The sequence below is a fragment of the Anomaloglossus baeobatrachus genome, chromosome 7, assembly GCF_048569485.1.
Source record: "Anomaloglossus baeobatrachus isolate aAnoBae1 chromosome 7, aAnoBae1.hap1, whole genome shotgun sequence".
Lineage (NCBI taxonomy): Eukaryota > Metazoa > Chordata > Amphibia > Anura > Aromobatidae > Anomaloglossus > Anomaloglossus baeobatrachus.
The window spans coordinates 68,796,646-68,809,751 of record NC_134359.1 but is presented as its reverse complement, the minus strand read 5'-3'; the positions used below and the strand labels follow the sequence as shown (position 1 = coordinate 68,809,751).

General features: G+C 38.1%; 1 protein-coding gene across 5 annotated transcripts in view; it reads left to right on the top strand.

Moving 5' to 3' along the window:
- The window catches only part of TTN (titin), a 312,175-nt gene that overhangs the window by 50,988 nt on the left and 248,081 nt on the right, over positions 1–13,106 (top strand). For all 5 annotated transcript variants that reach the window (XM_075317392.1, XM_075317390.1, XM_075317394.1 and 2 more), the window contains exons 16-33: positions 1,900–2,100; positions 2,465–2,607; positions 2,723–2,907; positions 3,924–4,154; positions 5,134–5,378; positions 5,476–5,696; positions 5,829–5,993; positions 6,081–6,249; positions 6,354–8,032; positions 8,125–8,406; positions 9,103–9,369; positions 9,459–9,731; positions 9,820–10,083; positions 10,800–11,060; positions 11,170–11,430; positions 11,746–12,009; positions 12,100–12,360; positions 12,470–12,730. In XM_075317392.1, coding sequence (XP_075173507.1) covers positions 1,900–2,100; positions 2,465–2,607; positions 2,723–2,907; positions 3,924–4,154; positions 5,134–5,378; positions 5,476–5,696; positions 5,829–5,993; positions 6,081–6,249; positions 6,354–8,032; positions 8,125–8,406; positions 9,103–9,369; positions 9,459–9,731; positions 9,820–10,083; positions 10,800–11,060; positions 11,170–11,430; positions 11,746–12,009; positions 12,100–12,360; positions 12,470–12,730 — 5,633 coding nt within the window. The remainder of the gene's footprint in view (positions 1–1,899; positions 2,101–2,464; positions 2,608–2,722; positions 2,908–3,923; positions 4,155–5,133; positions 5,379–5,475; positions 5,697–5,828; positions 5,994–6,080; positions 6,250–6,353; positions 8,033–8,124; positions 8,407–9,102; positions 9,370–9,458; positions 9,732–9,819; positions 10,084–10,799; positions 11,061–11,169; positions 11,431–11,745; positions 12,010–12,099; positions 12,361–12,469; positions 12,731–13,106) is intronic.

The window sequence follows — 13,106 nt, the reverse complement described above, 5'->3', positions numbered from 1 at the left end:
AAGCCACATTACTACTAGACATGCTTGGCTTTTCACAATACACGTGAATCTAGAGACTAGCATGACTAATCGGCATGTGACAACATGTATGAAAATCCAGCTCCTGACAGTACGCACAGGATTCACAAGTCTACCGTCACATAGAGTGATTGCAGACTTTTATCAGAAGGCCAGAAAACTCCCTTAAGTTAACTTAACACTGCACATGTTATTAACTGATGTCATAGCAAATGTTCCAAGCGGCACACAATCCAATGTGCACATGTCCGATAAAGGCATCCACAATATAAAAACTTGAATAAAGGACCGGCACTCCAAATCTTCTAACGTTTATAAGGATGTATTCCATATAAGCAAGATACAGGCATAAATAACGCATTTCGGCTATTAGTGAGCCATAAAGGATCACTAATAGCTGAAACGCTTAATTTACACCTGTATCTTGCTTTTATGGAATAAATCCTTATAAACGTTAGAAGATTTGGAGTGCCGGTCCTTTATTCAAGTTAATAACTGATGTCAAGTTAGGTGTTGAATTACACTTTTTTTGTGCCTTGATGTCTCAGTACTGTGTTGTCTAAGTCAATTAAACCTTAGATCTGTAGGTGGGAGTCAAAGAGTATAATTACAGAAAGATATAATTACATGAAGTCTAACATTTTTTTTCACAGTATTAGACTATATTCACACATTCGTGTAACTATTACCAGGGACCAAATTTTTTCACAGAAGTGATACTAATTGCATCCTAGTTGCTTCTGTTTTTTTCTCATCCATTTCTTTTTACAGAATCAGGTAGACTGATCATATTTTATTATCCATTGGCTAAGGATCAGTCAAAAGGGTTCTCCAAGAATGTGATACAATGGTGCTTGTAATATAAATCAAATGTTATCCAGTCCTAGTCGTGAGTCCCGAGACCTGTGTCTCAACTGGCAGAAGAGCCGGATCACACATACCTCTGACCTGGACCTGGGCTGTAATATATAAAAGAAATATATCTTCTCCTCCCTGAGCACAATAGGGGGTTATTTCTAGCTTCATCCTCCTCTGCCAGTCTGACAGCATTTTAGTGTTTCACGGTGATCAGCTGTGGAGGATGGGAATACAAATAAACAATGTGGAGGATGATGCTAGAGAAAACCCCCATTGTGCTAAGCGATGAGAAGATATATTTTTTCACATACCGCATCCCTGCTCCTGGGCTGAGGTATGTGTGATCCGGCTTTTCTGTCAGTTGATACACAGGTATCAGGACATGTATGTCTTCAGCCTACAGCCCATTCTGGCACATGACTTGGATGGATTTCATTATGAAATATATCACGTGCATCATTTTATCATATTATCATAGAAACCCTTTAAACACAGATGAAACTAGGATGGAACAGTAAAGTATTTCATCCGTATTTCATCCATTTTACATGAATCTCCATAGAATTTAATGTCCAAATCTGATCCACAATATATGATGGGAATAGGACATCCTTTGAGTGTCACAGACTATAGACATGGATTAAAATTGATGAGTGTGGATCAGTGAAATCAGTAGATCCATAGGTCAGTGTGCTATTCGAGAAAAGAACAGACAGCACTAGGATGTGTGAATTAAGCATTTACTGGGATTTTGCCAACAAAACTGCCATAAAAACTAAACAAATTTATTGATAGCGATCAGAAAAAATTGGTTGCAGTCCTCCCATTGTAGACCCAGCAAAAGTATCATTCTATTGATTGCCACAAGTACAGGAGCCACATAGTGTCTGGTACACAAAGTTTGGTGTAGGGTCTGTTATTTATGAAGTGCAGTTTTTAGAAGAACGGAAAGGAAAACATTTAAAATAAACAATATTATTAATTCATTAATAATTATTAATACCACGTATGATCTTTTTAAAGGATAACGGAGGAGCAAAAGATGGAAGTAGAGCTGACTGCTCCAGAAACTGGAGAAGGAGTAGCTCCCTACTTCATCAGAAAACCAACAATCCAGAAGTTAGTTGAGGGAGGCCGGGTAATATTTGAATGTCAGATTGGAGGAAACCCCAAGCCACATATTTACTGGAAAAAGGCTGGTGTTCCCCTAAATACTGGATACAGGTAATTCATAAAAACAAATCTTAAAACTGCTTTTTCTTTCAAATGTATTTAAATATTATTTTTAATTCTTTTTTTATTGTCATTTATTGTCTTAAAAAGCTACAAAGTGTATTAGAAAAGTAATACTTTGATTAAAAAAAAATATATATATAAAATACTCAAACTAGCTGATGGAGACCTTAGAGCAATTTACCTCTTTTTCCATTCCAAATATTCTAGCCTGCTTACAGCAAGTATTAGTGCACACATAACAAAGTTTATATTGATTCACAACGCAATTATTAATTCGCATAATGTTATGTCACTTAACCCCTTAGTTACATTGGAATCGATAAGTACATAACACTTATGTATATCTTTATAGATATAAAGTATCATATAACAAGGAAACTGGAGACTGCAAACTTGAGATTTCTATGACTTTTGCTGATGACGCTGGAGAGTACAGCGTTGTTATTCGTAACAAACATGGAGAAGTTTCTGAAACTACTAGTCTATTGGAAGAAGGTAATGGAGGATCCACATAAAACACTTTTTCAATATCTTCATATCAATATCTTATAAATATTAATATCATTATCTGCATTTATTACACTTTTTGTTCACTTCTCTTTGTTCACAGCTGAATATGACTCTCAAATGAAAATGCACGAAGAGCCAACTCCATATGTACCTCAACCACAGATAGCCGAAGTCGCACCCGTGGCACCTCCTGCCGACTATGATAAGGAGTATGAAAGAGAACAAGCCCTTATCAAAAAGAAAATGGCCAAAGATACTACTTTAGTAAAAACTACAGTTCATGAGGTAAATGCCTATTGAATAAAACAAGAATAATGAAAGGCTTTGAATACATTACAGAACCATAAAGAGTAGTGATGGATGGACTCGCAGATAACTGGGACCGGCGGATCTAACCGGGTTAAAAAAAAAAACGTTCCAGCCCAAGATTGATCCCGGGTATGATAACCTGGACCAGTGGGTCTAACCGCGTAAAATAAAAACCTGGTTCCGGCTCGGAATTGATCCCAGGTATCTGGCCAGATGCAGGTGCCTATATAAGTCTATGGAGACCGGAATCCAGTGATTAAAAATGGTGGTAGAGAGTATAGGGGGATAGGAACAAGCGGGCTATACTTACCGAGTCTCCTGCGTGGCTGTAACTGCTCCCGCGACCATTCATTCACTTCCATCACTTCCAGGGGCCATTCATTACCTTCATTGCATATGCACTGTATTCCCCGCCCACCGGTGTCTGTGATCGGGGTCCACCTATTTAGTAATAGGTAAAGAGGTAAAGGTTTGCAGGGCTTTCAGAAAACTCTCTCAGAGGCTGGGGTAGCTCTCTGACGTTTCCCCCAAAATCTGCTGTTTGGCTGCAGCGCTGGTGTCACATCAACAGTGCCACAGCAAATCAGTGAGCTCTATGGCTTTCAGCAGCTTGTACCGTCTACGCAACAGGGCCGCTGAGCTCACTGACTGGCTCTGGCGCTATTGACATGACATTAGAGCTGTAGACAAACACTAGAGATTGTGCCAGTGGTCGAGAGTATGCTGGACCCTGTTTTTTTATAGCTATCACAGCATAGAAAAGAAAATTTTCCTTTGGTTCCTGGAACCACTTATGCGCCATGTTAATTTCTGAGAGTAATTGCAGAAATGTTAGTTCTTGTAGGTAATTTAAAATTGTTAACCTGATTTTTTTAGTAATATTTGTGTTTTTCTTATTTTTTCACTAGCCAACACTTTTGTAATGAATAATATAAATGCAATATCTCATCATTATTTTTTAACTAACTTTTGATTTTTTAAAAATGTTGCAGGAGTATCGGCTAACTGCATTCGAAGAGAAACTGATCAAAGAAATTGAATACAGAATTATCAAGATCAGCTTAGAAGAACTCCTTGAAGAAGACGGCGAAGAGATGATTGTTGATGTTCAAGAATCTGAAATTATTGAGTCAGGATTTGATATTAGACTGAAAAGTTACCAGATCCTTGAAGGAATGGGAGTCACCTTCCACTGCAAGATGTCTGGCTACCCAGTACCAAAGGTACAGACTCATCTACATTACTACATTAATCATTAAAGGGAACCTGTCAGGTGCAATATCCACCTAAACCACGAGCACTTCTAGGTGCATATTTCTAATCCCTGTCTAACTGTGCCTGTATCTAGTATCATACATAAAGAGATATTTAGAAAAAGTATTTCTAAAGATACTTTATGATATGCTAATGAGCACAGGGACTAGTCACAAGGGCGTTAGTTCCTGCACTCATTCCACCCTCTTAGCATGTTAGCACGCCCACAGGGTCATGCTAACAAGCTATTCATTACCCAATGTAATCAGCGGTGATACGTGTACCTATGTCCGTTGTCACCGCTTCAGAACACTGGTTTTAGGGTCAGTGCGCATGATTAGAATACCCTGCACTTCCGGTCATGCACACTATGAAGCCTGGTATATGCATCCCGGCTTCAAATAGGTCTAGTCCATATGACCAGAAGTCTGGGGAATTCTGATCATGCGCACTGACCCTGAGCCCAGTGTTCTGAAGCGGTTACTATGGACACAGGTACGCGTGTCACCGCTGATGATGATGCTGGGAAATGGGAATTGAATAGTATGCTAGCATGACCCTGTGGGCGTGTTAACATGCTAAGAGGGAGGAATGAGAGCAGGAACTAATGCCCTTGAGACTAGTCCCTGCACTTATTAGCATATCAGAAAGGATCTTTAGAAATACGTTTTCTAAAGATCTCTTTATGTATGCTGCTAGATACAGGGACTTTTAGACGAGGATTAGCAATATACACCCAGAACTGCTTCTGGTTCTGGGTGTATATTGCACCTGACAGGTTCTCTTTAATTTTGAAATGTCATGATAGAACATCGTGATGTCTTACTAAGTTAAAAGCCAAATTTTTAATGCAAAATTTGTGACTTTGATGTTTGTTCAGGATCATTGGGGTTACAATAGTCCTTCACCAATAATATGTTATTAATTTTTACTTTCTATGTATTGCAGATTGCATGGTTTAAGGATGGTAAACGCATTAAACAGGGAGGACGCTACCAAATGGAAACCCTACCGGACGGAAGGGCCAGCCTTCGCATTCCTATTCTATTGACTGAAGATGAGGGAATTTACACCGCTTTGGCCAGCAATTTTAAAGGAAATGCGATTTGCTCAGGAAAGCTGTATGTAGAACCAGCGGCTCCAACTGGAGTTCCAGCTTATATGCCAGCCCCAGATGCTGTGAAGAGGATAAGGTATTGTACTTTTTCACATATATTTTCACATTGAAATTATGCTTCATATGCATTATTTCTATCTGGTATAACTTATATCCAATTTGTATTATTATAGGTCTGTATCTCCAAGGTCGCCAAGCCGCTCTCCTGCACGTTCTCCTGCACGTTCCCCTGCTCGCCGACTGGATGAAACCGATGAGTCCCAGTTGGAGAGATTATATAAACCAGTCTTCGTCTTGAAACCTGCATCTTTCAAATGTTCTGAAGGTCAAACGGCAAGATTTGACTTGAAAGTTGTTGGAAGACCAATGCCTGAAACATATTGGTTCCACAACGGTAACTATTTTCAAAACTTTGTATTACGTTTATAGAAACATTAGTAGTGTACATTACGGTATTGTTCATATTCTATTACTTTTATCCCCTTACTATTATAAAATAAAACTTATGTTATTTTATATATTTTAGGTCAACAAATTGTCAATGACTACACACATAAAATTGTTGTCAAGGAAGATGGAACTCAGTCACTTATCATAGTCCCAGCCATGCCAACTGATTCTGGAGAATGGACTGTCATTGCTCAGAACAGAGCCGGCAAAACCACAGTATCAATGACATTAACTGTAGAAGGTACAATATTTCTGCTTTATTTCTCTTTTCTGATGTGTTTGCTATTAGCACTGTAGTTTCATCTGAGATTGTGGCTTTTCTCTGCAGCAAAGGAACACTTACAAAGACCACAGTTTGTGGAAAAACTTAAAAATGTCAGCGTCAAAGAAGGCAATAAACTGGAAATGGCTGTGAAAGCTGTAGGCAACCCCAATCCTGATATTGTGTGGCTAAAGAACAGCGACATCATAGCTGCTCATAAATTTCCAAACATATTGTGAGTATATCATATACTTTACATTTCTTAACCCATGTTACATGAATTTCCAATATTTATTTCTGACATTGATATAAAATGTTTTTGTTTGTTTTTTTATACAGAATTGAAGGAAACAAAGGACAAGCAGCACTTAAAATTCAGTCTACAGTTGGCAATGACGCCGCATGGTATACTGCCACTGCCATTAATAAAGCCGGACGTGACACTACTAGATGCAAAGTAAATGTTGAAGTTGAATTTACTGAGCCTGAACCAGAGAGAAAACTTATTATTCCAAAGGGAACATACAAGGCTAAAGAAATTGCAGCTCCAGAGCTGGAGCCTTTACATCTGCGTTATGGACAGGAACAATGGGAAGAAGGAGACCTGTATGATAAGGAGAAGCAGCAAAAACCATCCTTTAAAAAGAAGCTGACCTCAGTAAGGCTCAAGCGCTTTGGGCCTTCACACTTTGAATGTCGTCTTACACCAATCGGAGATCCAACAATGGTAGTTGAATGGCTTCATGATGGAAAGCCATTAGCTGCAGCCAACAGGCTCCGAATGGTGAATGAGTTTGGTTACTGTAGTCTTGATTTCGAAGTAGCCTATCCCAGAGACAGTGGTGTTATCACTTGCAGGGCAACTAATAAATATGGAACAGACCATACATCAGCCACCTTAATTGTGAAAGACGAGAAGAGCCTTGTAGAGGAAACTCAGCTCCCTGAAGGCAGACGAGGTATGCAAAGAATTGAAGAGCTGGAAAGGCTGGCACATGAAGGTGCCCTTGCAGGCGTAACAGAAGACGCAAAAGAAAAGCAAAAACCAGAAATTGTTTTGTTCCCTGAACCCGCAAGAGTTTATGAAGGAGAAATAGCAAGATTCCGGTGCCGTGTTACTGGATATCCACAACCAAAAGTAAATTGGTATCTTAATGGACAGCTTATTCGTAAAAGCAAAAGATTCAGACTTCGCTACGATGGTATCTATTACCTTGAAATTGTCGACTGCAAATCTTATGATTCTGGTGATGTTAAAGTTACAGCAGAAAACCCTGAGGGTATAGTTGATCATTCAGTAAAACTAGAGATTGAGCAAAAAGAAGATTTTAGGTCTGTGCTTAGGAGAACACAAGAGCCAAAAGTTGCAGCTCCTCCAGCTGAATCAGGAAAACTTCCTTTTGAAGTTAAGAAAATTGAAGCAGGAGGAAAAGAATTTGTAAAACTAAAGAGGACTGAAAGAATTACTCATGACAAAATCTCTGAAGAATCAGAAGAACTCCGCAGCAAATTTAAGCGCAGGACAGAAGAAGGATACTATGAAGCTATTACTGCTGTTGAACTGAAATCACGCAGAAAAGATGAAGCATACGAGGACATGCTTAAAAAGACAAAAGATGATCTTCTTCATGTAACCAAAGAACTAACAGAAGAAGAAAAGAAAGCACTTGAAGCTGAAGGCAAAATTACTATCCCAACCTTCAAACCAGACAGGATTGAGCTATCCCCAAGCATGGAAGCTCCCAAGATATTCGAAAGAATCCAGAGTCAAACAGTTGCTCAGGGAGCAGAAGCTCATTTCCGTGTCCGTGTTGTAGGAAAGCCAGATCCTGAATGCCAGTGGTTTAAAAATGGTGTTAAAGTTGAAAGATCAGAGCGCATCTATTGGTACTGGCCAGAAGATAACGTCTGTGAGCTGGTGATCAGAGATGTTGTTGCTGAAGATTCTGCCAGCATCATGGTAAAAGCCGTCAATGTGGCCGGTGAAACGTCAAGTCACGCATTTTTACTTGTGCAAGGTGGGACATCTCTAATCGACAATTCATCCATCGACGTAAAGTGGTATTTTATATTTCTCTGACATTATGTATTTTTGTTCTTTCCCTTGTAGGCAAACTGTTAATCACATTTACACAAGCATTACAAGATCTGACGGCAAAGGAAAAAGACACTATGGCAACCTTCGAGTGTGAAACATCAGAGCCATTTGTGAAAGTGAAATGGTTCAAAAATGGTGTAGAAGTTTTCTCTGGTGATAAGTACAGAATGCATTCAGAAAGAAAGATCCATTTCCTTTCGGTGTTTGTAATCGAAATGTCAGATGCTGAGGAATACTCATGTGTTCTTAAAGATGACGAGTCTGTAAAGACAACCGCTAAACTTATTGTTGAAGGTAAGAGCTTCAACCTTCATAGGAAAAAAAGACTGTTGATCAAAACAAAAATTTTGTGTATTCTTAATGTACTATGTGATAACCTCTTCAACCTGTTCAGCACTGCACTCGTTGCCCATCCACTTTTGAATACAATCTTAATTGTCACCTACAACGTCATCTTAAGGTATATCTCCTCCTTCATTTCTATCCACCACCCCACAGGGGTTCTGCAATTTGCCAACAATCTAAGATGAACATCATTCATAACCCAAACCTCCAATTGCCATCTCCAAAACTTTGCTCATGCTGCACCAGTCCTCTGGAATGCACAACCACAGACAGATTCCCAACGTCTACAATTTTATTTTTTTAGGCATTTTTTTCAAACCCCTTAATCCAACTTGTCTTCATTTTATCCCCATTTACTTTTATCCCCCCAAACTGATCTCTTTACTTAAAGGAAACCTGTCACATCCCAAACACTATTAATCTGCAGGTATATAGCATCTTAAAGTCGTGTAGCGAACACAAATTTTTTACATGATAAGTTCACTACCCGGGAAGATTATGTCACGCAGCTTTATGTACACTATGTTTTTTTATGATGGTTGGAACTTTGTACAAAACAAACCCTTTCATATTTTTCTTCTTAGATTGAGGACCTAGAGTATTACATGTTCTTCATATAATCTTAAAAACCTATCTCTATTATAGGTACTCCTGTTGAGTTTACCAAAAATCTTGAGGACATTGAAGTTCCAGAAACGCAAACTGGAGAGCTTGAGTGTGCTATTTCTCTTGAAGACATCGAGGGTAAATGGTACCACGGTGATACAGAGATAACACCTAGTAGCAAATATGTTCCTACGTCCCGCAGAGGGCGCCAAGTTCTTACAATTAAAGACGTCACAAAAGAAGATCAAGGAGAGTACAGCTTTGTGGTTGCTGGGAAAAAGACCACTGCACAGATGAAAGTGAAACGTAAGTGTATTGCCTTACTTTTGTGAAAATTACTTCTTTTTCGCTTTATTATAGATATCTTACTGTAATTTTTACATTTTTTTTTACAGCTCGCCCTATTTCAATCATACAAGGTCTTTCCGATCAGAAAGTATGCGAGGGGGACATTGCTCAACTGGAAGTAAAAGTATCTCTTGAAAATGCTGAAGGAGTCTGGTTGAAAAATGGAGTAGAGATCCAGCCCAGTGATCGTATACATATTGTAATTGACAAACAGTCACACATGCTACTTATTGAAGATGCTACTTCAGATGATATCGGAAAATACACCTTTAGTGTTCCAGAGCTGGATCTCTCCACATCTGGACAATTGTCTGTTTACAGTGAGTCTTAATATATATTAGTCTGTTTCTTTATTAGTCAAATGGAAAATATAAGCCTTGTAATACCTATTATATTTACTTTTTGCAGGTGTTGAGATTGTCATACCTCTAAAAGATGTCCACGCTATTGAAGGAACAAAGGCTGTCCTTGAATGTAAGGTGTCAGTTCCCGATATGGCTTCTTCCAAATGGTCAATCAATGATCATCCAATTAAACTTGATGACCGAGTTCAAGCAATTGCCAAAGGTGCCAAACAAAGGCTGGTATATTCAAGAACCCACGCTTCTGATGAAGGACAAGTCAAACTTATGATTGGTAAAGTGGAATCCACCTGCAAACTTACCGTGGAAAGTAAGTATTAGTATTTTTATTATATATGAGTTTTGAGTGCAAATTGGCAATTATTCATACTTTACAAAAAAATTACAATGTCCAGCCATACAATATCTATTAAAGAGGACCAACCAACAGGATTTTCATATATAAACTAAAGCCAGTGCTATACCGGCACTATCATGCTGATTCTATACATACCTTTATTTGTGAGATTAAATGTATATTTTATGAAATATAGGCAAGTAAAGTTTGTGAAATACACTATTATTTGATGAAATGTGCAATCGAATATCTAATCGGTGGGCCGGGTTTTGCTAGTTATTCTTGCCCCTTTCTGCCTGCCTGTGCTTCCTCCCCCCTGTCCTTCCTCCTCTTGTAATAACAGAGACAGGAGGAGGAAGGACAGGCAGGCAGACAGGGGCGGGAATAACTAGCAAAACGCGACACACCTATTAGATATTCCCTTGCACCTATCAAATAACAGTGCATTTCACAAACTTTACTTGCCTATATTTCAAAAACTATACATCCGATCTCACAACTAAAGGTATGTATAGAATCAGCATGATAGTGCCAGTAATAGCACTGCTTTTAGTTTACATATGAAAATCCTGGTGGTTGGTCCTCTTTAATAGATATTGTATGGCTGGACATTGTAATTTATTTTTGGACAGCTTTCATAAAGCATTAAGCACCAATATCAATTTACAATATTATTTTTTATCTTGCAGAAATCACAATAATAAAAGGTCTGAGTGACAGAACTTGCACAGAGACACAGAATGTGACCTTGGAGGTTGAATTATCCCATGCTGGAATTGACGCCTTATGGCTTTTCAAAAATGAAGAGCTTAAGCCAAGTCCCAAGTACAAGATCGAATCCAAGGGCAAGATATACACACTTACAATTATTGATATGATGAAGGATGAAGAAGGACAGTACACATTCTTTGCTGGGGAACAGCAAACCAGTGGAAAAATTACAGTGTCAGGTATGTCACAGATCCATTAAACCTTAAAAACATTTGGAAAATTCCATTATTTTACTGGAAGTTCCACTAAATGTTTTCTTAACATGTTCATTTTTTTCCATCGTTTTAGGTGGCGCTATCAGCAAGCCACTTGTGGATCTCACGGTTGCCGAATCCCAGAAAGCAGTATTAGAGTGTGAAGTAGCTAATCCAGGCTCCAAAGGAGAGTGGCTAAGGGAAGGAAAACAAATTAACTTCAGCGACAGCATAAAAAGTGAATCAGTTGGTTCCAAGAGACAACTGATAATTCCCATCAGCAAACTTGAAGATATTGGAGAATATACCTTTCAAGTTGCAACATCAAAAACATCTGCAAAACTCAAAGTTGAAGGTTAGTTGTCCAGTATTCATATAACATATCTACTTAATATGAAATATTGAGTGCATAAGGATTCACATGATGCGTTTATACGACAGGTCTAGAAATAGCGCATATCCATATCATGTAAATGGGTTTCCAAAACCTCGATAATATACATAGGACATTTTCCCATAGATTTTTAGTGCTGTAGCAAAAACAAATAACTCATTTGTTTCCCAAACAATGCCAGTTCTTCCTTATTTTACCTACAATTAGTAAATGTTAACAATATGGAATACAGTGTTGCGTGGTGATTATTACATTGTGATTATATTCTTTTTTTAGCCGTTAAGATAAAGAAGACTCTGAAGAACCAAACTGTTACGGAGACACAAGATGCTATTTTCAGTGTGGAACTTACTCATCCCGATGTGAAAGGAGCCCAGTGGATCAAAAATGGCGTGGAGCTGGAATCCAATGACAAGTATGAAATCACAGTAGATGGATTAGTTCACACCTTGAAAGTCAAGAACTGTATTGTTCCAGATGAGTCCGTTTACAGCTTCAAGCTTGGAAAGATTGGTGCTAATGCCCGACTCCATGTTGAGAGTAAGTTATCCACACTGGTTATGAATGTCTCAAAAGTTATATCTTTGACAGCTATATTAATATGTTATTATTTTATTTTTATTTTTATAGCTGTGAAAATTATTAAGAAACCCAAGGATGTGACTGCTCTGGAAAATACCCCAGCATCATTTGAACTCAGCGTGTCTCATGACACTGTTCCAGTCAAATGGCTCTTTAAAGATGTGGAGCTGAAACCAAGCGACAAGCATAAGATAGTATCAGATCGCAAAGTTCATAAGCTGGTCTTACAAAATGCAACTCCTGCTGACGCCGGCGAATACACAGCTGTAGTTGGACAACTTGAGTGCAGAGTCAAGCTGTTTGTGGAAAGTAAGGGAAATTCCTAATTTTGGCTGTCGTCTTCCTCTTCCATGTTTTATTGTCTGTTGCTTATGAAGAACTGTTGGGTGATACATTTCTGATTTCTCGTCTTTCTTAGGTTTACATATTACAAAGACCATGAAGAACATTGAAGTCCCTGAAACTAAAACAGCCTCATTCCAGTGTGAGGTGTCCCACTTCAACGTGCCATCTGTATGGCTAAAGAATGGAGTGGAAATTGAAATGAGCGAAAAGTTCAAGATTGTAGTTCAGGGAAAACTGCACCAGCTGATTATCATGAATACAAGCAGCGAAGATTCTGCTGAATACACATTCGTCTGTGGAAATGACAAAGTCAGCGCCACTCTAACTGTGAAACGTATGTATACTTCAACAATTAGATCCCTATTGTCAACATGAGATATATATATAAATGTATATATATATATATATATGTATACATACATTATATTTACACTATATATACATTATATACATATACTCTATGCATTCTATATGTGTAATGTGACATGTATATATATATGTGTATATATATATACATATACATGTCATAGATGTATATATATATGTGTATATATATATATACATGTCATAGCTGTAGAGAAAGACATGGACCGCACATTCAAAAATCATAACTTGACCTAATAGCACTATCTAGCTATCTATTTTTAATATAGATATATATATATATTCAAATATATACATATCATGTATAAAAATGCTGGACAGACCCT